Raw genomic sequence first — 26,698 nt, forward strand, 5'->3', positions numbered from 1 at the left:
AAAAAAAAAAATTAAATACAATGAAATAAAAACTGTTTTCTAGGGAAATAAAGAGAAATGTATGAGAGCTGCTTGGCTTTAGAATGGCACTGTCTAGGGCAATAACCATGATCCATCTGCCGCAAACTTTAAGGTGAAGAAATTAAAATTGGGGCACCTGGGTGGCTCAGTGGGTTAGGCATCCGACTTCGGCCCCAAGCATGATCTCACAGTTCATGAGTTCGAGTCCCGCGTCAGGTTCTGTGCTGACAGCTCAGAGCCTGGAGCCTGCTTCGGATTCTCTGTCTCCTACTCTCTCTGCCCCTCCCCCACTCGCAGTCTGTCTCTCTCTCTCTCAAAAATAAATATTCAGGGGCGCCTGGGTGGCTCAGTCAGTTGGGCGGCCGACTTCTGCTCAGGTCATGATCTCGCGGTCGGTGAGTTCGAGCCCCGCGTCGGGCTCTGTGCTGATAGCTCGGAGCCTGGAGCCTGTTTCAGATTCTGTGTTTCCCTCTCTCTGACCCTCCCCCATTCATGCTCGGTCTCTCTCTGTCTCAAAAATAAATAAACGTTAAAAAAAAATAAATTTAAAAAAATAATAATAAATAAATATTAAAAAAAAAAAGAAATTAAAATGAGTTGAATTAAAATTTCAGTTCCTCAGTCCCACTGGCCACGTTGCAGTGGCTTAGTAGCCACATGTGGTGGCTGGCCACCATATGGGACAACACAGAGGAGCATACTTCCAACATTGCCGGAGTTTCTAGAGTTGCCTTAGAGATTCGATCTCCCTAAAAGAAACTAAGTAAGACCTGGCCGACACATATGAGAAGCTTTCTTTATTATGTGTTAAGTTTCATATGGACGGTGTGGCTTGCATTTTCAATCTTTTGCTCTATACCTTTCTTTGTATGTTGGTTCTGCTTTTTTTTTTCTTCTCCTGTTTTATTGAGATATTTCTGCCATCCAGCATTGTGTAAGTTTCAGACGTACAGCGTTAATGACTTGACTTACACAAATTGTAAAATGATGACCATAATAAGTTTAATTAATATCCATCATCTTATATAGATACGAAAAAAAAGAAAAAATGGTTTATTTATCCTTGTGATGAGAACTTGTAGGATCTACTCTCTTAGCAACTTTCTTTTTTTTCAATTTTTTAAATTAAAAAAAGTTTTTTAATGTTTATTTTTGAGAGAGGGAGAGAGAGGGAGAGAGAGAGAGAGAATGAGCATGGGGAAGGGGCAGAGAGAGAGGGAGACAGAATCTGAAGCAGGCTCCAGGCTCTGAGCTGTCAGCAGAGCCCGATTCAGGGCTTGAACTCACGAGCTGTGAGATCATGACCTGAGCCGAAGTCGGACGCTTAACTGACTGAGCCACCCGGGCGCCCCTCTTAGCAATTTCCAAACACACATGCCGCAGTGTTAAGTATGGTCCTCAGGCTATTCATTGCATCCCTGCTGCTTGTTTACCTTATAACCGGAAATCTGTGCCCTTCGAGTCCCGATGCTTTAATTATCGTTGCTTAAAATGCATCCTAGTGTTTGGAGGCCTCTACCTTCCCTCTTCATACATTCCCCACCCTCCACCAATCTTCCAATTTCGTTTTCCAAATGAGCCTGATGATTGATCATTTTGTGGCATTTCAAAAAAAAAAAAGAAAAGAAAAACTTTTTTTTTTTTTTTCCTAAAGAGAAATGGGCGATGGGGGCAAAAAGAACTCCAGGAGGAATTCGATTTTGCAACCCCAGGTGCAGGCAGTAAAAGCACAACACAGCTTCCAGGTGGCATGGGGGACGGGATGATGATCCCTGAGCTTTCCCCAGGCCCAACCGGCCTAGGGACCTTGCTCGTCCTTCCAGAAGGGACCCTTGGGCCGCCGGGGTGACCTCTACCCACTTCTGGCTTTCCTCCCAAACCGAGCATCTCCCCTCTGTCACCCAAGGGTCACGGCATCATTCTCCTTCAGTGGCTTCGCATGGGGGTCTTCCCGTGGAGATCAGGGCTGCACCAGGGGCCCTTGGAGAGGTATCTCTCTAGTAAATAAGTCATTAGGCAGCACGAATAGCAGGAGTCAACTCCCCATGGTACTTGCTTTAGAGGCTTAGTTCTCCTGGGCCACCAGCAGCTCCAGCACAGCAGCTCCGGAGAGCTGCTCCTGGTAGGTCCTGGCCTTTTTCCTTCAAGCTCTTCCTGTTCTGACTCTGGTCCCTCAGGCAGGAGAATTTTCCACCCTCTGCCTCCTTCCTAGGATCGGTGGTTTGTGGCTGGCCGGCTTCTCCAACTTCTCTCACTGCTCCAAGGCTGGCACTGCGGGAAAGACCCCTGGAGAGTGGGCTCCTGTTCAACCTCCCTCCATCACAGACTCCATTTATCCAGGTTTCCTGGGTGCACATGCCTGGAATATCCTGGTACAACTCAGTGAAGAGGGGAGGGGTGATTGCTTCCATTTTATGATGAGGAAACTCAAGACTCGAGGCTCGAGGTCCTAGGCCTCCTCTAGCCTAATTCTCTAGCATTCCAGTTTGCACCTTCTGTTGAGGCAGAAAGAGGGGCTCCTGGGGTTCTCAGCATTCGGACCAAAGTCTTAGGGCCACATCACTCCCCACAAAATCTTGCCCACGGGGATGGCCTTATGTTTTACCACTGCCCCTCTTTGTTGGTATTTCAAGTACCTCCCCAACCCCAGCTTTCCTTCTCTGGGCTCTTTACCACACTTCCTGCCACAGGGCCTTTGCACATGCTGTTCCCTCTGGTTGCAAGGTGCTCTGCCCAGCGCACTCTTCCTTGTGTCTTGTTCTGCAGCTCAATCCTGAATTCTAAATAAAGACAGGATCCACCCCACGCTTGAGACCCATCTGCCCCCAGGACCACATCATAGCATGAGATTTGGGGCAGGGCCGACGGAGATCTTAGCTTTTGTCACGGCTCTATTTCTGGGGCAAGCCAGGGCCAACCTATAAGAAGCTGTAGTTTTCTCTCCCTCTGCCTGTCTCTTATAAGGACTCCTGGAGTCGCACTTGGGGCCCCGGTAACCCAGGAAAATCGCCCCAGCTCAAAATCCTCAACTTACTCACATCTACAAAGCCCTTTGTGTTCGCCATCGTCCTCCAGACAAATGGAACCGATAGGATATAGAGAGACACACATAAGAGGAGATTTATCAGAACTGGCTCACACTGTCGTGGAGGGCCAAGAAGTCCCGCCATCTGCCATCTGCAAGCTGGCGAACCAGAAAAGCAGGCGGCGTAATTCAGTTGTCGGCCCGAGGCCTGAGAATCAGGGGGCTGAAGATTCCAAGTCCTGATCTGAGTCCAAAGGCATGAGAACCAATGTCTACGGGCAGGGGAAGAAGGATGTCTCAGCTCAGGCAGAGAGAGGGAAACCTTTCCTCCTTTTTTTTTTTTTTTTTTTTTTTTTTTGTCATATTTGGGCCCTTGGTGGACGGGATGAGGTGTTGGGGACGGCCATCTGTTTCGCCCGTTTCACCAATTCAGTCTCCTCCAGAGACACCACCCCGGACACACTCAGAAATCGTATTTGACCAGCTATCTGGGTATCCCTTAGCTCAGTCAAACTGACACCTGAAATTAACCATCACAGCCCTTTTCCATACAAGGTGCATTCACGGGGTCCAGGGATTAGGGTTGGATATCTTTGGGGGCCATTGTTTAGCTCCCACAGAGGGTTTTCTTTCTTTTTTTATGTTTATTCATTCATTTTGAGAGAGAGAGAAAGAGTGTGTGAACGGGAGAGAGGCAGAGAGAGAGGGAGCGAGAGAGAGAATCGCAAGCAGCCTCTATGCTGTCAGTGCAGAGCCTGACACGGGGCTCGGTCCCACAAACCGTGAGATCATGACCTGAGCCGAAATCAAGAGTTGGGTGCTTAACCGACTGAGCCACCCGGGCACCCCCCACAGAGGGTTCTCCAGGCAAAAGATTCCATGATGGCTGACACGGGATCAGATTCAAAATTTACCTGCTGGATGTCCCACGTCTCAGGTACCCTCACATGCAGGTGCTCTAAGGCTCTGCCTGCACCTCTTACTGGACTTATCGCCGTGGCACCACAGCCAGGCCCATCTTGTGGGGCTCAGTGTGTCTCACCCAGGGCCACCGAGCTAAGTGCCCATGCCGAGGGTTGAACGCGTGCCCCTCTCTCTGCCAGGCCCTTCTCGGTGACCAGTACGGCCCCTGTCCACTCCCCACGCTGATCGAGGAGAAGGAGTGGGAGGCTCTGAGGGCCCAGCTGACCTCCAAGCCACGCGACCTGGAGTTGGTAGCTCAACACTTCCGGAGGGACGAGAACGCCGTGCCCCCCGCCTACCTGCTGCAGGCCCTGGGCACCTCGGAGGCCTGTGGGCCCGAAGAGGCCACGCTGACCTCAGTGCTACGCTCTGGAGCCCAGGAGGCCCGGAGGCTGGGCCTCATCACCCAGGAGCAGTGGCATCGCTATTGCTGGTCAGGTGAGGCCACTGGGACGCCCCCTCAGGGTCCACAGGAGATGCCCCATGTTCAAACTCGCTCATTGCATACTGTCCCAACACCACAGCCCGTACCTCTGTAAATGTCAAACCAGCCTAACTCCTGGATCCCTGGTTCTGGAAGGGGTTATTTGACTGATCCAAGAGTGCAGCCATGTTCTGGTTAATTCTCTGCCTCTTAGGACCCTCCTTTCCTCTCCTCCTCCAGCTCCTTCTCCCAGGGAGGCTCCTGGCCCTGGGGGAAGGCTTCTGAAATGACTTGCTATCCTGGTCTGTCCGAGACTTTCAGGGCTGAACCCAGATAGTCCTGAAGATGTGAAACTGTGGGTCACCTAATTTTAGCCCAAGAGCCAGCCCCTGCTGGGGAGACTGGGTCCTCCAGCCTCCCTACACCTGCCTCAGAGCTGGAAACCGAGGCACAGGAAGGGGTCTCCTTTGCCTGAGGTGGGGGATAGGGATTTGACCAGAGTCTATCACTTCGCTCCCGGTTGGCCCCTTACTTCTCACCTCTAGCCTCCCCCTCTGGTTCTTCTATACTCTGCACTGGCTATCAGGAAGGTTTTTGTAAAAATGTAACGTTTTTACAAGCCATTTCCCGCTGTTTTCTGTCAGCAAGAAACAGGTTTTATTATCATTCACGGGTCAGATGTGTCCATTTACAGCACCACGACTATTAAGCATGTCAATTTCTCGTACTAAAAATATTAAAAACATGAACTCATTTTATCCACATATTAAATATATGGATTTAGGGGCACCCGGGTGGCTCAGTCGGTTGAGCGTCCGACTTCGGCTCAGGTCACGATCTCGCGGTCCGTGGGTTCGAGCCCCACGTCGGGCTCTGTGCTGACGGCTCGGAGCCTGGAGCCTGCTTCGGATTCTGTGTCTCCCTCTCTCTCTGCCCCTCCCCTGCTCATGCTCTGTCTCTCTCTCTCTCAAAAATAAATAAAACATTAAAAAAATTTAAATATGTGGAATTATATCATGAACATATTAAATATATTGATTTGTTTAAATATATGGAATATAGTAATTTATGTTAACAGTATTTTAATCTTACTAAAATATATTGATGACAATATATTATATTAATTCTAGTAATGACATGTCCATTTTTAAAAATAAACTTTTTAAGTTTATTTATTTATTTTGAAAGAGAGAGAGAGAGAGTCAGGTAGGGGCAGGGAGAGAGGAGGAAAGAGAACCCCAAGCAGCCTCCATGCTGTCAGTGCAGAGCCCCCCATGCAGGTTCAAACCCACAAGCCGAGATTGTGACCTGAGCTGAGATCAAGGGTCGGACACTTAACCAACTGAGCCATGCAGGCGCCCCTTGAAAATAAACTTTTAATATGGGTGTAATTTTAGATTTTCAGGAAAATTACAGTGTTATGAAGCTACAAAAATAGTACAGGGTCTCTGCATGTTCTTCACACAGATAAGTTAACATCTTATGTGACCACAGTACATTTGCAGGAACTAAGAAGTTAACATCGGTACATGACGATTAGCTAGTCTCCAGACTTTATGTAGATTTCCTCAGTTTTCCCATTAATGTTTTTCTGTCCCAGGATCCCATCCAGGGACACGTGCCACATGTCAGTTTCCTCTGGACTGTGACAGTTTCTCAGCCTTTCCTTGTTTTGGATGACTTTGACCATTGTGAGGAGCGCTGGCCACATCTTTTGCAGAATGCCCCTCAATCTGGGCTTGTCTGGTGTTTTCTCGTGGTTAGACGGGGGCTATCGGTTTCTGGAAGGAAACCTATCCCCCTATCCCATCGTATCAGGGGTACCTGATGCCCACCTGACATCACAGGTGATGCTAACCTGATACTTTAGTTAAAACTAACAATGACGTATCAATTTTGAATACACCATTTATGTGAATAATAATGTTAATGGCTACTGTTTATTGAGCACTTACTGTGTGGCTATCGCTTGCTCTATGACTCGAAGACAAATACGCTAATTGCTTTCATAGAGATACCTGCCATTGGGACTGTAATCTGCATCTGGGGTCTCTGCTTCAGGGTGGGCCCGGACTTGCAGTTCAGCCTTGTCCTTTCCCAGCTGTATCGACTTCTAGCAGGTTCGCAGCCTCAGTTTCCTCATCTGTAAAATGGAACTAGTCAGAGGTAGTACATTACAGAGCTGTGGTGGGGATCTTGTCCCCTGGTCTCGCCCCAGCCATGATCTCATTCAGTCAAACCTAGCCCCTTAAGAATTTCCACTTGAGTGGTGGGTGCCTGGGCGGCTCAGTCGGTTAAGCGTCCAACTCTCGGTTTTCAGCTCAGGTCATGATCTCGTAGCTCGTGAGATGGAGCCCTGCATCTGGCTCTGTGCTCACAGCTCAGAGCCTGCTTGGGATTCTCTCTCTCCCTCTCTCTCTTCCTTTCCCCCCACTTGTGCTCTCCCTCCCTTCAAAATAAATAAACATTAAAAAAATTTTTTTAAGGAATCTCCGCTTGAAAGAACAAATAGAAACTCCTTGAAAGTAGCAGAAATCACAAATGCATGTTCACACCAGCGTCTTCCCAGCATATTTCCAGGCACCTTGCGCAGCTTTCCTCTTTCCATCTTTTTTATTTTGAAAGTAGAGAGCTACAGGAAGTTGCAAAAAAAAAAAAAAAAAAAAAAAGGCAGGAAGTAGCTCCCTGGATCCTTTACCCAGTTTCCCCCAAAGTTAACACCTTGCAAAACTAAGGTACAATATGACGACCAAGAAGTGGACATTTTGACAACCAGAAAAAGCATCACTTTTACAGACATGCATTTATGCGTGTGCACGTGTGCACATGTCTTTTGTCCTAAGAAATTATATCACCTGTGTAGCTTTGAGTACCTGCCCCAGTCAATACGCAGGACTGTTTCCTCACTGCAAAGGTCCCTCCCACTACCCTTTGATTTATTGTTACTTGTTTAAGCTGATTTATTTATTAGTTTTTAAGTGTTTATTTATTTTTGAGAGACACAGAGACAGGGACAGAGAGAGAGGGAGACACAGAATCCAAAGCAGGCTCCAGGCTCTGAGCTGTCGGCACGGAGATGACGCGGGGCTCGAACTCATGAGCCGTGAGATCGTGACCCACGCCGAAATCAAGAGTCGGACTCTCACCCGACTGAGCCACCCTGCCTCCGCCACTACCCCTTCTAGAATCACACTCGCCCCTCCCCTCAACCCCCAGCCCCTGGCAACCGCTAATCCATTTCTGTCTCTATAATTTGTCACTTCATCAGTGTTAGAGAATGGGATCACACAGCCCACAGCCTGTTGAGATTGGCTTTGTTGCTTTAGCGTAAGGTGCTCAGCTTTCCAATTATTTCAGAGAAATTCCTGACAACAGCCTCATCAAGGGTAAGCTAGTGCATCCACGTTACAGGTGAGGTGCCGTGAGTTGACCAAGGTCACACAGCCCACAGGTGGCACAGCAGATGGTCTGGGATTGACTCCTGCTGAAATGTGTCCCAGAAGGATCCCATTTCCGGACTGGTAGTTGCCTTTGCCCCTGACCTCCATTCACAGGGCTGAGGGGAGAGGGGAGTGGTGTCCCTCCAAGGAGGACTTTTGAGTGGCTCTTGTCTCTGGCTCTGAGACTGCGTCCTGTCTCCAAGGGCCTGACTCACTCAGCTGCAGAGACCTGGGAGCCTCTGCTGAGCCCAAGGCGGCTTAAAAAATAACTCCTCGGGTCTGGGTGCAGTTTCAAAACAACGGCCTCCAAGGAGAAATCAGTGTCTGCTCTTGGCTCTGGAAAATACGGGTCCTGGGGCAGCTGCTGCAAGCTCTGGGACCGGGGTCGGCAAACCATGGCCCAAAGGCAAAATTTGGCCCGCCCACTTGTTTTTGTAAATAAAGTTTTATTGGAACACACTCAACTTAGTTTCTGCATGTCGACGTGGCTGTTTTCACATTACAACAGCAGAGTGGAATCGTCCCAGCAGAGGCCATCCGACCTGTGAAGCCTAAAATATTTACTCTCTGACCCTTTACAGGAAAGCATGCTGACCTTTGCTCTCAGCCTCCCGGCTCGTGAAAAACTTTCTCTCTGGCCTCCGTGGCTTTGCAGCAGCTTTCTGAAGCCTCAAATGCCCTGCCTGCCCCTCTCGGCCCAGGATAGACGGATATTCTCATTTGTCAGTCTATCCGTTACGTGTCCATTTTTTCACTAAGATTGGAATACCACTCCACAAAGGCAACGGAGACCTTTATGCATTTTCCTCACTGCGAGACGCCCCGGCACGGACAGTAGAGGCTGACACAAGTGGGAGCTCCCGAAATGTTTGTTGAATGAATGTGGGATGGAGGCACCCACAACTGACAACATTGGATTCTTTTGATTGACGTGAAAGTCACGTAGCACGAAATTAACCATTTTATTTATTTTTTTTAATTTTTTTTTTAACGTTTATTTATTTTTGAGACAGAGAGAGAGATAGAGCATGAACGGGGGAGGGTCAGAGAGAGGGAGACACAGAATCCGAAACAGGCTCCAGGCTCCGAGCTGTCAGCACAGAGCCCGACGCGGGGCTTGAACTCACAAACTGTGAGATCATGACCTGAGCCGAAGTCGGCCGCTCAACCGACTGAGCCACCCAGGCGCCCCGAAATTAACCATTTTAAAGTGAACAATTCAGTGCCTTCATAATATTGTGCAAGCACTACCTCTGTCTAGTTCCAGAACATTTCCATCACCCCCAAAGAAACTCCAAATTCATTAACGATCACTCGCTATCCCCTTCCCCCAGCCCCCCGCCAACCACCAGTCTGCCTTCTGTCTCCAGGATTTGTCTGTTCTGGACATTTCATCTAAATGGGATTACACAACAGGTGGCCTTTTGCGTCTGGCTTCTGTCGCTCAACACGATGTTTTCAAGGTTCATCCGAATCAGTGGTTCATTCCTTTCCATGGCTGAGTAAGAGTCAATTGTATGGATGGATCACGCTCTGTTTATCCATTCATCAATTTGACGGGCCCTTGGGTGGTTTCCACCTTTTGGCCACTGTGAATAATATTGCTGTGAGCATGGGTGTACATGTGCCTGTTTGTCTGTGTTTTCAGCTCTTTTGGGTCTCTACGTAGGAGTGGGATTCCTACAGAAACCCCATATTTAACTTGTTGAGTTTGATGGTATGTTTTATAGTTGGGCCACTTGTCACATACGGTCTCTGTGCTGCCTACACCAAGGTTTCTTTGATTAATAATGACTAAATCAGGGGCACCTGAGTGGCTCAGTCGGTTAAGTGTCTGACTTCAGCTCGGGTCACGATCTCACGGTTTGTGAGTTTGAGCCCCACATCGGGCTCTGTGCTGACAGCTCGGAGCCTGGAGTCTGCTTCCGATTCTGTGTCTCCCTCTCTCTGCCCCTCCCCTGCTCCTGCCCTCTCTCTCTCTCAAAAATAAATAAACAACAACAACAAAAATAACGACTAAATCAGCGCTATTCTTGGTGCGAGCCCCGGACCAGCAGTCTTAGCATCACCTGGGAGCTTTTTGGAAATGTGACCTCGTGGGCCCCACCTGAACCTGCTGAATCAGAACTTCTGGAGGCAGACCCCAGCCGTATGGGTTTTTTGAGCCCCCGGGAGACTTTGGCAGACTATAGTCCTCTGGCCGAATTTGGCCCACTGCTTGTCTTTGTAAATAAAGTTTTATTGGAACACATTTGAGGGCATTAGTAACCATATTATCTATGGTTACGCCAGGTGACTCTGGCACACGTTAAGTGTGAGAATCAATATCCGTGCCCCCTGAATATGTCTCTCAAGTGTCTCCACTCAGGCCAGCTGATCGCACAATGATGACCATGCTCTCTTCCCATCTCCCCCGCTTTTTCAGTCATCGAGTGGGAGATAGACCGGGGCCTGTTGAGCTTGACGGATGGAGACCGGGGGGCAACCATCTTCTTGAGAGAGATCCAAGACCTCAACAAACACATCCTGGAAGACTGCGCCCTCAAGATGGTGGACCGGCTCCCAGATGGCTGCCTGGACACAGACGCCCAGAACCTTCTCCGTGGCCTCAAAGGACGCATTGCCGACGTGCAACCGGGAGTTCTCAGGGCTCAGCACCTGCCGTGGAGCCGAGACCTGGTGAACCCTAAAAACAAGGCTCATGCTCGGTACCTGAGGGAGCTGGGCGAGCAGTTTGCGGCCAGGGCTAGCCACCAGGTCCTGGAGCACCTCCGGGAGCTGGAGGCGGGCAGGCAGGAGTTGGCGTGGCTCTACCAGGAGATCCGCCACCACCTGGGGCTGAGTGCCGAGGCCAATCGGACTTTCTGTGGGCGCCAGGAGCTCCTGGCCCAGCTGGGGCAGCGGCTCCAGCAGAGCGACAGCCACCCCCACTCTCCCCTGGTGCTCTTTGGACCCCCAGGCGTCGGAAAGACAGCTCTGATGTGCAAACTGGCGGAACAAATGCCAGGCCTGCTTGGCCGCAAGACGGTGACCGTCCTGCGGCTTCTGGGAGCGTCACAGATGAGCTCCGACGCCCGAGGCCTGCTCCAGAGCATCTGCGCCCAGGTGTGCCTGGCCTACGGGTTGCCCCTGCCCCCTGCCCAGGTCCTGGAGGCCCACGCCAGGGTGGTCCAGTTTTTCCACACCCTCCTCCACACCGTCTCCTGCCGCAACTTCGAGTCCCTTGTGATCCTGTTGGATTCCATGGACGATGTGCATTCCATCTGCCGCGCCCGGAGGGTCCCCTGGCTGCCTCCCAAATGCCCCCCGAGGATCCACCTTATCCTCTCAGCCTGCTCAGGGCGGCGGGGGATTCTAGACACCGTGCGACAGACGCTGACGGACCCGGAGGCCTACTGGGAGGTGAAACCCCTCTCCGGAAACCAAGGGCAAGAGATGATCCAGCTCCTGCTGGCCGCCTCCAGGAGGACGCTGAGCCCAGGGCAGAGGGAACTGCTCTGGGCCAGCCTCCCAGAGTGCGGGCACCCGGGGCGGCTGAGGCTGGCCTTCGAGGAGGCCCGGAAATGGGCCTCCTTCACCATACCTGCCCCCCTGGCCTCCACTGCCAAGGAAGCCATGCACCAACTGTGTGCCCGCCTGGAGCAGACACACGGGCAGGTCCTGGTGGCCCACGTGCTGGGCTACATCGCGTCTTCCCGGTAAGTCTCTGTTGTTTACGCCTTTGTTTAGTTATTGACACAGAATGCATGGCTTCTGATGGCTTAGAGCAGGGATTTGCGCCCTCACAGTTCCGGAGGCCAGAGTGTGAAGTCCAGGCGTCAGCAGGGCCGCGCCCCCTCTGAGGGCGCCAGGGGAGAATCCGTTCTGGGCTCTTCTCTTAGTTCCTGGTGTTGCCAGCAACCCGTGGCCTGTAGACGCATCGTGCCAACCTCTGCCTCCGCCTTCTCGGGGGCTCCTCCCTGGGTGTCTTTCTGTGTGACTTTTCCTCTTCCTGTAAGGACACCACTCACGGGCTCAGGGCCCACTCTGATCTCGTACGACCGCACTGTATGTTCATTCCTTCTCTACAGACTGTTTTCAAATAAGGTCCTGTTCACGGGCTCTAGGTGGGCATGAACTTGGGGACACTCTTCAACCCAGCGCAATTCATGTATTAAAATGTTCACAGGTTTTTGGGGGTTTTTTAGTTTATTTATTTTGAGAGAGAGAGAGAGAGAGCATATGCATACACACGAGTGAGGGAAGGAGGGGCAGAGAGAAAGAGGGAAAGAGAGAATCCCAAGCAGGCTCTGTGCTGCCAGCATAGACCCCAATGTGGGGCTCGAACTCACCAACTGTGAGATCATGACTTGAGCCGAAACCAAGAGTTGGACACTCAACCAATGGAGCCACTGAGGGGCCCCTAAAGTTCACTCTTGTAACGTGTACAAGAGTCCAGTGGCATTTAGGACATTCACAGTGTGGTGCGACCACTATCCATCTCCAGAACATTCCCACCACCTCAAAGGGAAACCCCACCCCCATTAGCGGTCACTCCCCAGCCCCAGCCCCTGGCAGCCACCTACCTGCTTCCTGTCTCCATGGATCTGCCTATGGTATTTCTTTTGTACGTTTTTACTTTGAAATACGTTGAAATTATAGACTGGTAGAGAAATTCCCGTAGTACAAAACAGTGCAAAAAATGCCCACACATCAGGGTTTCTCAGTCTTGGCACTGCTGATATTTGGGGCTGCATCATCGGTATGTGGGGGCCGTCCTATACACCATAGGAAGCTGCGCAGCATTCCTGGCCTTGACCTTGGATACTAGTAGTGCCCCCCAGCTGTGACAACCAAAAATGTCTCAGAGTATTGCCAAGAGTCCCCTGCAGGCAGAATAGGCCCTAGTTGAGAACTACTGCTGTATGCCCTTCCCCCAGAATCACAGATTTGCCACATCAGCTTTCTCTCTCCCTGTCTCCCTTCCTCTCTTCCTCTAGCTTACTATCTATCTATCATCTATCTATCTATCTGTCCATGTGTCTATCTATCTGTCCATGTGTCTATCTATCTATCCGTCCATGTGTCTGTCTGTCTATCTATCTATCATCTATCTATCCATCCATGTGTCTATCTATCCGTCCATGTGTCTATCTATCCGTCCATGTGTCTATCTATCTATCTATCTATCTATCCATGCATCTATCTATCTATCTATCTATCTATCCATGTGTCTATCTATCTATCCATCCATCCATGTGTCTATCTATCCGTCCATGTGTCTATCTATCTATCTATCCATCCATGTATCTATCCATGCAATGCATCTATCTATCTATCCATCCATCCATCCATGCGTCTATCATCTATCTATCCGTCCGTGTGTCTATCTATCTATCTATCAATCAATCATCTATCTATCCGTCCATGCGTCTATCTATCCGTCCATGTATCTATCTATCTATCTATCTATCTATCTATCTATCTATCATCTATCTATCCGTCCATGTGTCTATCCATCCATGTATCTATCCATGCAATGCATCTATCTATCTATCCATCCATCCGGCCATGCGTCTATCTATCTATCATCTATCTATCCATCCATGTGTCTATCTATCTATCTCTCTATCTATCATCTATCTATTCGTCCATGCGTCTATCTCTCCGTCCATGTATCTATCTATCTATCTATCTATCATCTATCTATCCGTCCATGTGTCTATCTATCCGTCCATGTGTCTATCTATCCGTCCATGTGTCTATCTATCTATCTATCCATGCATCTATCTATCTATCTATCTATCTATCCATCCATGTGTCTATCTATCTATCCATCCATCCATGTGTCTATCTATCCGTCCATGTGTCTATCTATCTATCTATCTATCTACTATCCATCCATGTATCTATCCATGCAATGCATCTATCTATCTATCCATCCATCCATCCATGCGTCTATCATCTATCTATCCGTCCATGTGTCTATCTATCTATCTATCTATCAATCATCTATCTATCCGTCCATGCGTCTATCTATCCGTCCATGTATCTATCTATCTATCTACCTATCTATCATCTATCTATCCGTCCATGTGTCTATCCATCCATGTATCTATCCATGCAATGCATCTATCTATCTATCTATCCATCCATCCGTCCACGCGTCTATCTATCTATCATCTATCTATCCGTCCATGTGTCTATCTATCTATCTCTCTATCTATCACCTATCTATCCGTCCATGTGTCTATCTATCCGTCCATGTATCTATCTATCTATCTATCTATCATCTATCTATCCGTCCATGTGTCTGTCTGTCTATCCGTCCATGTGTCTATCTATCTATCTGTCCATGTGTCATCTATCTATCTATCTACCTACCTACCTATCTATCCATGCATCTATCTATCTATCTATCTATCTATCCATCTGTGTGTCTACCTATCTATCCATCCATCCAGGCATCTATCATCTATCTATCTATCTATCTATCTATCTATCTATCTATCCATGCGTCTATCTATCCATCCGTCCATGTGTCTATCCGTCCATGTGTCTGTCTATCTATCTATCTATCTATCTATCTATCTATCTATCCATCCATGTATCTATCTATCCATGCAATGCATCTATCTATCTATCTATCTATCTATCTATCTATCTATCCATGCATCTATCTATCTATCTATCTATCTATGCATCTATCTATCTATCTATCTGTACGTCTATCTATCATCTATCTATCTATCTATCTATCCCTCCGTGCATCTATCTATCCATCCCTCATGTGTCTATCTATCTATCCATGTGTCTATCTATCTATCTACCTATCTATTATATCTACCTATCCATCTATCTCAGTATCTAACTCAGTATCTATCTTCGTATCTATCTATCTCTGTATCTATCTATCTACACACATATACACCCACACACACACAGAGTTTTTTCCCTGGGCCATTTGAGAATTCATTACAGGCATAATATCCCTTTACCCTTAAATATTTCACGTATTTCTTAAGAACAAGGACAGCCAGAACCCCACGTCACCACAGGACAATTATAAGATTCAAGAAGTGTATCGTAGATGCAATTATATTATTTAATACACAGTTTATAATGAAAATTTGCCAACTGTCTAAAAAATGTCCTCTATAGCTCCCCCCCCCCCACCTTGTCCCCAATCCAGGATCCCAACCAGGATCCTGTGTCGCACTTAGTCATCAAGATTCTTTGGTCTCCTTTAATTTGGAACATTCCACCATCAGTCTTTGTCCTTTTGAAGAGTCCAGGTCAGTTGTTTTGTAGATCAGCACTCCTCCACCCTCAATGGGGGATAGGCACCTCGGTCCTTGTTTTCGCAGAAAGAATTTGATATAGCAGGTCTGGGGTGGGGCCTGGAATCCTGTGTTTCTCCCTGGCGACGCTGAAGCTGCTGGTCCAGGGACCACACCTGAGCTGGGGCAGTTTGTAGCGTGTTCCTCCACCTGGCTTCATCTGATGTTTCCTCGTGATTACATTCAGGTTCAACCTGAGAGATACTCAGCCCTTCTTGGGCACGGATTATCTTTCCCATTGTAAATTTGCAAGCTCCTCTCTGTATTTAATAAGCAATACATGGGGAGATCTCAGAAAAACCTTTTTACAGCCAAATGCTCTGAGGGATTGCCTACCAGCATGCATCTACCCTTAATCCCAAGCTTGTGGCATGGGAATCCACAAGAAAGCAAATAGGAAAATCCAATTCAGTGTGTTTGTAGAGTTTGAAGGACAGAATGCTTAAAGGCGGAAAGTCTCAGGGCTGCACACTGTGATGTCATGATGGTCAAGAGCAGGACAGAGGAGTACGTCTGTCACACGCACCCAGCAGCCAGACTCCAGCCCCCATGAGAGTAGAACAGAGGCCAGCTGGCAGACCCACAAGCAGAAAGCTTTGCCTTGATGCAAACGGCCGTCGGAAACACTCAAGCCCACCGTCAGAAGTGCCGGACAGAGAGGTCTCCCCTCTCCAGTTTCCTGGGCAATGTTTTCTTCTAGACCTTTGTTTGCCCTTTGCCCCAAATCAGTCAAGATGGCAGTGATCAGACCAGTGAGGGTCTGCTCATTTCTTTGCCAGGCACAGAATCCCACTCTTGCTAGTGTGTAAGAAATAGGGCTTTATAAGGCCACGGGAAGAGCTCAGGGAATCCAGGGCCACCCAATTTCCAACTCCAGTGGGACAAATCCCAGCTTTCATGTCACACCCCAGATTTTGTGACGGGTGCTTGCCACCCTCCCCCCCCCCCCCCCCCAGGCAGAGTGGAGGCTGGGCCTGCTTCTATAAGAGTACAAAGACAGACTGGGGAATGTTCCAGAAATAAGTGGTGGGCCACCAGGCCAACCTGACACAGCAGTCTACACGGAGGAGGTGGGTTGTCATGGGAACCAGAAAGCCATGAGAGACAGAACGGACCTCTGGGTCTTCTCTGCCCATTGGCTTCTGTTCTGGACTCTTACTTTGTCCTTCTCCCCCCCACCCCGCCCCCTCCCCAGAACTTTCGCTTGCCTCAAGCTTCCATTGGCATCATTAGCTCCCATCTTAGAGAACTGGCAGCATCATACTGGCTCCTTCTGGAGTCCTGATTCCAAAATCTGGGGAGACAGAAATAATCGGCCTGCTTGGCCCCACGTCTGGCCTAATTAGCAAAGCCCCGTGGGGTGTAGGACCTGCCGTCCCAGGGGCAGGAGGTTTATGGAGGGAGGGTGCCTGCCGGGGCTGTGATTTCGGGACCTCTCACTACATGAAAACAGGCCAGTGTGCTGTGATGGTTGAGAGCCTGGCCCTTGGAGCAGAGCTGAGTCCTTCTAGACCAGTGGAGATTCTGGGGAGATTCTGCCCCCAGGGGACACTGGGCCATGTGCAGGGACATTTCTGGTTGTCATAACTTGGCGGGGGGAGCTACTGGCATCGAGTGAGTGGAGACCAGGGATGCCATTCAGCACCCTGCAGTGCACAGGACGGTCCCCACGGCAGACGATGATGGAGCCCCCGGTGTCGGCAGTGACGGGGCGAGAAACCCTGCCTTAGCATGAGAGAGACCCTGTCTGCTGTCTGTTTCCATCTGTCTCTCTTGTTTTTAATGTTTTTTTTTTTTTTGAGAGGGAGAGAGAGAGAGTAGGAGAGGGGGAGAGGGAGAGGGAGAGAGAGAATCCCATGCAGGCTCCACGTTGTCAACCCAGAGCCCAACGTGGGACTCGATCCCACGACCATAAGATCACGACCTAAGCTGAAATCAATAGTCAGATGCTCAACCGAATGAGCCACCCAGGCTCCCCTCTAGCCACCTATCTATCTTCCTATCTATCTATCTATCTATCTATCTATCATCTCTCGTTCTCTTTTTCTATATATATGTATGTACATATATATAAACTCCTCTCAGAGCACCTGAGTGGCTCAGTCAGCTAAGCATCCGACTCTTGATTTCGTTGGTTTGGGCTCAGGTCATGATCTCGAGGTTTGTGAGTTGGAGCCCCTCGTCAAGCTCTGCGGAGCCTGCTTGGGATTCTCGCTCTCCCTCTCTCTGCCCCTCCCCCACTTGTTCTCTCTCTCTCTCTCTCTCTCTCTCTCTCTCTCTCTCTCTCTCTCAAAATAAACAAACTTAAAAACAAATCTCCTCCATCTACCCATCTTCCTCTGACGTTTCAAGGAGACGCGATCATAAGATAGGTGGTTTTTTGTGACCGATTTCTTTCCCTTAGGGTTCTGTTTCCAAAGTTCATCTGTGCTGTAGCACGTGCAGGGCTCTGTTTCTTCACGTGGCCGAAGAATATTCTATTGCGTGGATACAACCCTGTCTCAGGGTTGCTGTAACAAAAAATACCATAGAATGGGAGGCTGCTTTTTTAATGTTTATTTATTTTTGAGGAGGGGAAGGAGAGAGAATCCCAAGCAGGCTCCACGCTATCTGCACAGAGCCCGATGTGGGGCTCAAGCCCACAAACCTCAAGATCCTCTAAAAACCAAAGAAGTCAAGGGTCAAACGCTCAACTGACTGAGCCACCCAGGCACCCCTAGAGTTGGGGGGGGCTTCTAAATTTATTTCTCACAGTTCTGGAGGCTGGAGAGTCCAAGGTTAAGGTGCTGGCAGGTACGGTGTCTGCTGAGAGCTCTCTCCCTGGTTCATCTTCTGGCTGTGTCCTCACATGGCAAGGGATAAGGGAGCTCTCGGGAGCATTAACCCCGTTCATGGGGTTCCACATTCATGACCCAATCACCTCCCAAATGCCCTGCTCCCTAATACCGTCACCTTGGGGGATTAGGACCTCAACGTATGGATTTGTCCTAGAGACACGTCCCCCGTCCACAGCAACCACATTTTGTTCATCCGCTCGTCCGTTCAAGGATATCTGGACCGTTTCCGCCTTCTGGCTGTCGTGAACCAGGCTGATCTGAACAAGCGTGTGCAAGTTGTGGTTTGAACACCTGTCTGGGGCGAGATTTGAAAACCATAAATCTGATTCCATTTCTGCCCCGATTAACTCTTCCAAGGACTTCCCCTGGCTTTGAGGAAAGTATCCAAACTCCTTGCCAAGGCCTGCTGGATCTGGCTGCCTTCCACCCCCCCCGCCCCAGATCTCACGCCGGCCCCTTCCCTGCCACCCGACCCCAGCTCCAATGGCGCCTTCTCAGAGGGACCCGCCTGCTCCCAGACCCCACTTACTGCTCTATTTCATGTGACATGGGTTGGGCTATTCTCTTCCTGGCAATTGGTGTTACCCAACCTCTCTGTGCTCTTTTCCTGTTATTTCCCACCTGGCTCTGGGAATGAGAAGACGAGCCATCCAACTTGAGCCTGAAAGGTGGGGACCCAAGCTTGATTTGTACTGAGGGTGTGTCAAAGAATGGGAAAGAAGCTTCTACCCTGAAGGAGGGGGTTTTCAGGAGGAGCCACGGGAGGGGTGCTATCAAGCGGACGGCCCCTTCCCCCCCCCCCCCACCCCGGGTGTGGTTCCCCGGAATTCTGGTTTGGAGAAAACTGTCAAGGGAAGAAAGCAGGTTGGTGGGGGGGGGGGGGGTGGCATGGCTTCACCTGCAGGGGGAGTGTGGAGTCGAGCCCCAGGGACATTACAGCTGTGATCGTCAAAGATGATTGTGCTCGCAGAAGAGAGCTTAGGGGACGCCTCACCTTGTCATATACTAGAGAACGCTACGTGAGCAGGTGTCTATACATATGAAGAATGTGGCAGGTGTTCTGATCGAAAGGAAGGCTTCGGGGCGCCTGGGTGGCTCAGTCGGTTGAGCATGCGACTTCGGCTCAGGTGATGATCTAACGGTCCGTGAGTTCGAGCCCCGCGTCGGGCTCTGTGCTGACGGCTCAGAGCCTGGAGCCTGCTTCCGATTCTGTGTCTCCCTCTCTCTCTCTGTCCCTCCCCCACTCGTGCTCTGTCTGTCTCTCTCTCTCAAAAATAAAAATAAACATTACAAAAATTAAAAAAAAAAAAAAGAGCCAGGAAGACTTCCGATCCACATCAGAGAACTAAACCCGCACTCACACACGAGGTGTGTGTACCCCACAAGGTGCACCCAGCAGCCAGCCTGCCTCTTTCCCTTGCTCTAAGGGGAACCCTGTTGCCCTCCCAGAAGAAGCGTGCAGGCCAGTCTCCAGCTCTTCCGGCCTGATGCTCTCAGGCGTCGGGAAGTCCTTCGGGTCCAGCACCAAAACTTCATCACCCACCCCCTTTAGGGCCGCTTCCTTCCTCTCGCTCTGTCCTTTCTCGGGCCAGGAAACACAGGCAGGGCTGGCGTGGGCACATGTGGTGCCTGCGTTGCTTTTCTAAATCACCTGCCGTCTCCCTCCCTATGCTGCCTGACTCATCTGAGGCTGGGGAGAGCCTGGTCCGTGGCTCTGTCAGGTGTGTGTGCAGAAGGAAAGGTCAGGAAGGTCTTCTGCGATGGGCACGGCTGTACCCGGGCACCAGTACCTGTTAGGCACCGTCCAAATGCCGTCCCTCAGAGCGAACCTTTTGGGGGCGGGCAGGATGTTGTGCAGACAGCTGGCCACGTCTCTCTCCCTCTCTGGGCTGCTGTGTCCCCCAGCCGCAGGAGACAGAGTGTTCCAGTGCCCGTCCCTCCTCCCCGCAGGCATGGGCTCTCAGAGGCAGAGCTGAAGGACGTCCTGTCCTTGGACGACGAGGCCCTGCAGGTGGTCTACCGGGACTGGACCCCGCCCAGCAAGGAGCTGCTGCGTTTTCCACCGCTGCTCTGGGTGAGGCTTCGCCGGGATCTGGACCACTGCTTGGCCCGGCGGCCCGTGGACGGCTTCACGCTCCTGGCCATTGCCCACAGGTGGGTCCAGCGTGGCGGTAGCACTCTCTGGGTGCCCGAGAGCGAGGACTCGCGCCTCGGGCTCCTCCTTGTTCCAGATCCTTCTTCTAACCCCGGTCCCAGTGAACCAGAGCAGCATTCAAGGGTTTCCACATCACCGACTCGGACACAACTAAGTTGTTTTTGAAACTGAGGATCGGGTCACATAACACAAAATTCACCATTTTCAAGGGTACAAATTCAGTAACATTTAGTGCATCCACAATGTTGGGTAACCAGCCTCTCTAAACAGTTCCAGAACAATTCTATCCGCCCCCCCAAAGGACACCTCGTTCCCATCAGCAGTCACTCCCTACTCCCCCAGCTCCTAGAACCTGCTAATCTGCTTTCTGTCTCCATGGATTTGCCTGATCTGGACATTTCGTATACGTGGGATCAGACAACATGTATACAGAAGGCGAGATGTCCCCTCAGCCTCTGAGCATGACTGGGGGTGGGGGAGGACAGCAGATGAGGAATATGCCCCCCCCACCCCCAACATTCCAGAGCGGGGGGAAAAAAGAACACAATATTCAGGAGCATATGAGAACGGCCCTGAACTCCTAGCCTCTCCCCCCACCGGGCCTTTGCACATGCCATTCCCTTGCCCTGGAATACCGTCGTTTTCTGATACGGTTCACCACACAGACTCCTACTTAACCTCTGAGGCCCAGCCTTTTGTGTCTGGCTTCTTTCCTCAGCATAAAGGTTCCCAGGCTCATCCGTGTTGTAGTGTGAATCGGGGCTTCATTCCTTTTCTTGGCTGAGAAATAACCCGTTGCATGGATGGACCACGTTTTGTTTATCTGTGCGTCCATTGATGGACACTTGGGTTGTTTCTTGGGACTGTGATCGGTGCTGCCGTGAACATGTGTGCACAGGTGTTTGTTTGAATACCTGCTTTTGCTTCGTTTTGTTCTTAAGTAGGCTCCACACCAAGTGTGGGGCCCAGCTCAGGGCTTGAACTCGTGACCCTGAGATTAAGACCTGAGCTGAGATCAAGAGCCCAACACCTAACCGACTGAGCCACGTGGGAGCCCCTGAACACCTATTTTTTAATTCTCTTGGTCTACACCTGGGAGTGGAGTTGCTGGGTCAGACAGTACCTTGTTTTATGTTTAACTTATTGAGAAACCCAAATGTTCCTTTTCCAAGTAACTTTATTAAAGGGGAAAGAAGAGGGGCGCCTGGGTGGCTCAGTCGGTTAAGCGTCCGACTTCAGCTCAGGTCACCATCTCGCGGTCCGTGAGTTCGAGCCCCGCGTCGGGCTCTGGGCTGACGGCTCAGAGCCTGGAGCCTGTTTCCGATTCTGTGTCTCCCTCTCTCTCTGCCCCTTCCCCGTTCATGCTCTGTCTCTCTCTGTCCCAAAAATAAATAAACGTTAAAAAAAAAAATAAAGGGGAAAGAAGAAAGATGGGCCAATTTATAGATAGATGTTAGGTAACCAATGGGACGGGTGGTCAGCGGAGGCAGTGAGCATCCGGCAGGGGCTCAGGAGGGACCCACAATTGGGAACAGCCTCCTGGAAGGCGGGTGGCCCCCCTCTGAGCTCACCAATCGCCCAGGCCCAAGAGCCCGTGTCCCCTCTCTGCAGGCAGCTGGCCGAGGTGGTCCAAGAGCGCTACCTGTCCGGGGTCGAGAGAGCCAAGAGGCACGGGGTCTTGGCTGACTTCTTCTCAGGGGCCTGGAGCCAGGGCACCAAGAAGCTCATCACCCTGCCGCTCGTGGGGAAGCCCCTGAACCTGGACCGCATGGTGAGGTGTCTGCCTGGGGTCCCTGCTCTCTACCTGCAGTCTCCGCCCTGCCGTGCAGGCAAGGTCAAGGCTACCTGGCGAGGACCGCCCGCTTCTTCCTTCCTTCTTTTCCACCCAGAATGCCATCCTGACCTTCTTCCTTTCCCTCCCCCACAGAAGGCGGGATGTCCCCTCAGCCTCTGAGCATGACTGGGGGTGGGTGGGGAACAGCAGATGAGGAATATGTCCCCCATTCCATGCCCCAACATTCCAGAGCGGGGGAGAAAAAGAATCAAAATATTCAGGAGCATATGAGAAAGGCCCTGAATTCCTGGCGTCTCCCGCCTCTGGGCCTTTGCACATGCCATCCCCTTGCCCTGGAACACCGTCGTTTTCTGATATGGTTCACCACACAGACTCCTACTTAACCTCTGAGGCCCAGCTCCGATGCCCCTTGGATTCCCTGAGCCCCGAGTTCCTCCCTCTGCCCTGGCCCTGCCTGTGGTGGGTGTGGGACATCTCTGTCTGGAACTGTGTCCCCGTCCCCTCCAGTGTCGCCTGTGCGTGGCTTGGCCCACGTTTGTGGAGCGAACGAATGAGCTTGGGTCATAGCGGCCTGGTTGTCAGCCCCCTCCTCCTCTGCAGGTGGCCCCTCAGCCCCTGTGGTTCTCAGACACGGTCGCAAATGTGCGGAAGCTGAAGGAGATGCCTCATCACCTGGTCCACTCAGGTCGCCTTGAAACGCTGAAGCAGGAGGTTCTGGGTGAGGGTCGCACCCGTTTCGGAGGGGACTCAGTGGGTCCCAACCTTCCGCTGTGCTCCCGCATACGTCAGAATCCTCGACTCTGCTTAAGACAGTGGTTCTCACCAGGGGTCATTCTGTGCCCCCCCACCACCAGCAGGGGACACGTGGCAATGTCCGGGGACGTTTTGGTTGTCACAGCTCAGGCAAGGGAGTGCTACTGGCATCTAGTCCCAGCTGATAGGGCAGACGTGAGAAATGTGGTCTTAGAATGAGACCCTGTCTGTCCGTCTGTCTATCATATCATATGACAGATATGATATGATAATCTTTGTATTTAGCCACCTATCACCCCTCTACCCACCCACCTTCCTATTTGTCTCTCTATCTATCCTTCTGTTCATCCCCGTGAGTCTCAACCAGGGGTGATTCTGCACCCAGGAGACTTTTGGCAACGTTCGTGTTTTTGCTGATCACCCCCGGGGAGGTGCTATGGCATCCGGTGGGTGGAGGCCAGGGGTGCTGGTCGGCCCCGCACAGTGCACGGCCCCACCGCAGAGAATGACGCGGCCCCAAACCTCAGCAGTGTCGAGGCCGTGAACCCCCAGAGAAACGGAGAGGTGAGACCAGCCTCCAAGTATGAACGAGAAGGAACCGTGTGCCCCTACAATACCCCCTCCCCCCTCCCTGCCCACAGGCAGCATGAACTGGATTTCCTGCCGCGGCATCTCTGGAGGCATCGAGAGCCTGTTGGACGACTTTGACCTGTATGCCCCTTACCTGGACTGTCCGGAGGTCGGCCTGGTCCGGGAAGCCCTCCAGCTGTGCCGCCCGGCCCTGGAGCTCCGAGGCATGGGTGAGTCGGCCTGGCGGGGGGCTTCACTCTGCACTGAGTTCTAGAAGATCATTCTCCTCACCAACACCCCAGCTGGATTTTCATTAGTCGGCACACCTTTCCTGTCTACGCCTGTGGGGTTTCTAGAATTTAGAATGGAAGCTGGAAGAGCTTTGGAGTGAAGCGTTTTCTAGAAAAAGGGCCAGATAGGAAAAATGTCAGGCAAAAATCGAGGAAGTTATGTCAATATTAATATAATAAGAGAGAAAACACGTTCCCCCAATTTTTTTTATTGATAACATTTGAAACAGAGTGATAGTAGTTGAACATGACTTTTTGTAACTCAAGTCTACTCAAGAGAAAGAAGGAGTGGGGCGCCTGGGTGGCTCGGTAGGTAAAGCGTCCGACTTCGGCTCAGGTCATGATCTCACAGCTCATGGGGTTGAGCCCCGCATCGGGCTCTGGGCTGATGGCTCAGAGCCTGGAGCCTGCTTCGGATTCTGTGTCTCCCTCTCTCTCTGTCCCTCCCCTGCTCACTCTCTCTCTCTCAAAAATAAATAAACATTAAAAATTAAAAAAAAAAAAAAAAGAAAGAAAGAAGGGGGCAATTTTTGTCCTAGGGGATGACATTTTGCCTAACCGGGGTTCAAAGTCGGTGTTTTCAGCGCACGGCTCAGTGACATCAGGCACTTTCCCACAGGTGGGCAGCCACCACCACTATTCACCTCCAGAACCAGTTCATCTTGCAAAACTGAACCTGTGTCCCCATCAAACACAAACTCCTCATTCCCTTCCCCCAGCCCCGGGCACCCACCATCTACTCTCTGTGAATCTGACTACCGTAGGGACCTCATCCAAGTGGCCTCAGACAGTCTTGGCCCTCCCGTGTCTGGCTTCTTTCACTCGGCGTGATTTCCTCAGCGTTCATCCATGTTGTAGCAGGTGTCAGAATCTCCATCTTTAAAAGGCAGGAAAGCATTGCGTTGGGCCGATGGACCTCATTTCATTTCTCCATCCCTCCACTGATGGACACTTGGGTCGTTTCTACGTATTGCCCGTTGTGACGAATGCTGCTGGGAACACAGGTATACAACTATCTTTTCAAGACCCTGCTTAAAAAAACTCTCTGGAGTAGACACCCAGAAGTACAATTGTCGGATCAGATCGTAATTCGATGTTCATTTTTTCGAGAAACCACCATACGGCAGCTGCACCGTTTTACGTTCCCGCCAGCAAAGCAGCGCACGGGGGCTCCGATTTCTCTCTGTCCTCACCAGCCCTCGTCATTTTCTGGTTTTTAAAACACTGAGAGTCATCCTGATGAGCGTGAGGTGGCCTGGGTGGTTGTTATCGTACAATCCCCACCTGGTTTTGATTTGAGGGTTTTATAAGGAGTTTTATGAAGGTGCTTAAGTCCCTATATCCCTTCTGTGGCTCCCTTGGAGCTTAACCAAATGCCCCTCCTGGGAGAAGCCTGTCCAGCCCCCACTGAGCCTGGACACCCTCCAGCCCCTGCATTCTTCACCACTACACCCTTTTTCCATCTGTCTCAGCGCTTTTTATTTTTTTTAATTTTTATTAGGGAGAGAGAGAGACACGCATGCACGAGGTGGGGAGGGGCAGAAGGAGAGAGAGAACCCCTAGCAGGCTCTACGCCCAGCACGGAGCCCGACATGGGGTTCGATACATGACTCTGGGGTCATGATCTGAGCCGAAATCAAGCCGTATGCTCAACCCACTGAGCCACCCAGGCGCCCCTGCCTTGGCTCGTAATTATTATTTCTGTTGGTTTTCTTTTGCATCACCCGTGTGCCAGCCCTACTACATAGACCAGTCCTGGCCAAGAACACGGATTTTGAGCCCCACTGTGTTAATTCAAATCTGGGCCTTGCCACTTACTGGTGGTGTGACCTTGCAAGTCCCTGACGCTCCCCACCCCACCCCGCCTTGCTGTCCTCAGTCTTTCCATCTGCAAAATGGGGATGCTGGTCGACCCTCCTACCTACGGCTGTCCCCATGCGGCCATCCAAGGGGCCCGTTACTGTCATGACAGCACCAACCATGTTGATGTGAATGGCCTTGGATGAGCCATTTCTGCACAGAGCCTCAGTTTCCATCATCTGCAAAATGTGGGATTGGACTAAAGCATGTCTAAGATGCCACCCAAGTGGAAGAGGCCGGTGCCCACCATCAGCTTATGCCTTTCTTGTGCATTTTTGCTCACCAGTTGTAAACCTCACAGGGAGTGAGTTGCCAGGAAAAACAGCCTTGGGAACAACTGCCCAGTTTGAGGGAAGATTTAAAAGCCCAAATCACAGCATGTTCTTTGCAGGAATCCTTGATTAACAACCTGTGGCCGGCCCGGCACCAGCGGGTGTAGGAATGAACGTACCACCAGAGGGCGCAGCCGGCCAACCTTGAGCTCCAGCACATTCCAGGACTTGGAGCCTCCTCCAAAGCCCGCCAGCATTCCCAATTTCTCCTATTGCCTTAGGCTCCAGGATGATTGGGTGCGATGGCGTTTCTGACTCTATTTTTATTTTAAAAGCTGACATTTTGTTCATCATGGGTTTGGGGGGGCATTAATTTTGATTTTTTAAAAATATTGCATGGAAATAGTATTTATCTTGATGGTTGTGTTTGTGGGTGCCACCTTACATCTTGCACCCATGGTGAGTGGGGCACTTGACCCTGGTCCTGACCTTGCCTCATTCCACCTGCCAGCAAACCAAGGCACAAAGCTTTGTCACCATTGCCCCAAACCCCACAGTTGGGACAAGCTGACAGCAGAGACAATGAACTGCTTGCCTTCAGCGTCCCTGGTCTTCACTCAAGGTTGGAATAAAACTTTTTGGGTCAGATTCCCGCCTCCTACTGGCTGTGTGACCTGGTACAAGTTGCTTAACTTCTCTGAGCCTCAATTTCCCCCTTTATGAACTTGGGATAATAATGATGGTATTTCTGTTGGGATAGGCAGAAAGCACTGCCCTCTCCACAGATATATTCGCTTCCTAATCCTTGGAACCTGTGACTCTTGTCTTATGCGGCAAACGATGTGACTAAATTAAGGAATTTGAGACGGAGAGTTTATCCTGGATTATCCAGATGGGCTCGAAAGGCAATCCCAAATGTCCTTATCAAACGGAAGCAGCCTTGATGGGCCTGTCTGGATTCAGCTTCATGGTGG

The 26,698-nt window shown here is 50.7% G+C and overlaps 1 protein-coding gene across 4 annotated transcripts in view; it reads left to right on the forward strand.

Annotated features, from left to right (window-relative positions):
• The window catches only part of NWD1 (NACHT and WD repeat domain containing 1), a 76,068-nt gene that overhangs the window by 9,613 nt on the left and 39,757 nt on the right, over positions 1-26,698 (forward strand). For 3 of the 4 annotated variants that reach the window (XR_013554277.2, XM_078443228.2, XM_078443227.2), the window contains 6 exons: positions 4,150-4,447; positions 10,299-11,571; positions 19,980-20,183; positions 21,796-21,955; positions 22,580-22,697; positions 23,374-23,532. Coding sequence is in view for 3 of the 4 variants with exons in the window: in XM_078443228.2 (XP_078299354.2) it covers positions 4,150-4,447; positions 10,299-11,571; positions 19,980-20,183; positions 21,796-21,955; positions 22,580-22,697; positions 23,374-23,532 (2,212 nt within the window). In the remaining variant the exon portion in view is untranslated. The remainder of the gene's footprint in view (positions 1-4,149; positions 4,448-10,298; positions 11,572-19,979; positions 20,184-21,795; positions 21,956-22,579; positions 22,698-23,373; positions 23,533-26,698) is intronic. The other variant, XM_078443229.2, reaches the window with a different exon arrangement.

Source organism: Panthera onca, chromosome A2 (assembly GCF_046562875.1).
Source record: "Panthera onca isolate mPanOnc1 chromosome A2, mPanOnc1 haplotype 2, whole genome shotgun sequence".
NCBI classification, from domain to species: Eukaryota; Metazoa; Chordata; class Mammalia; order Carnivora; family Felidae; genus Panthera; species Panthera onca.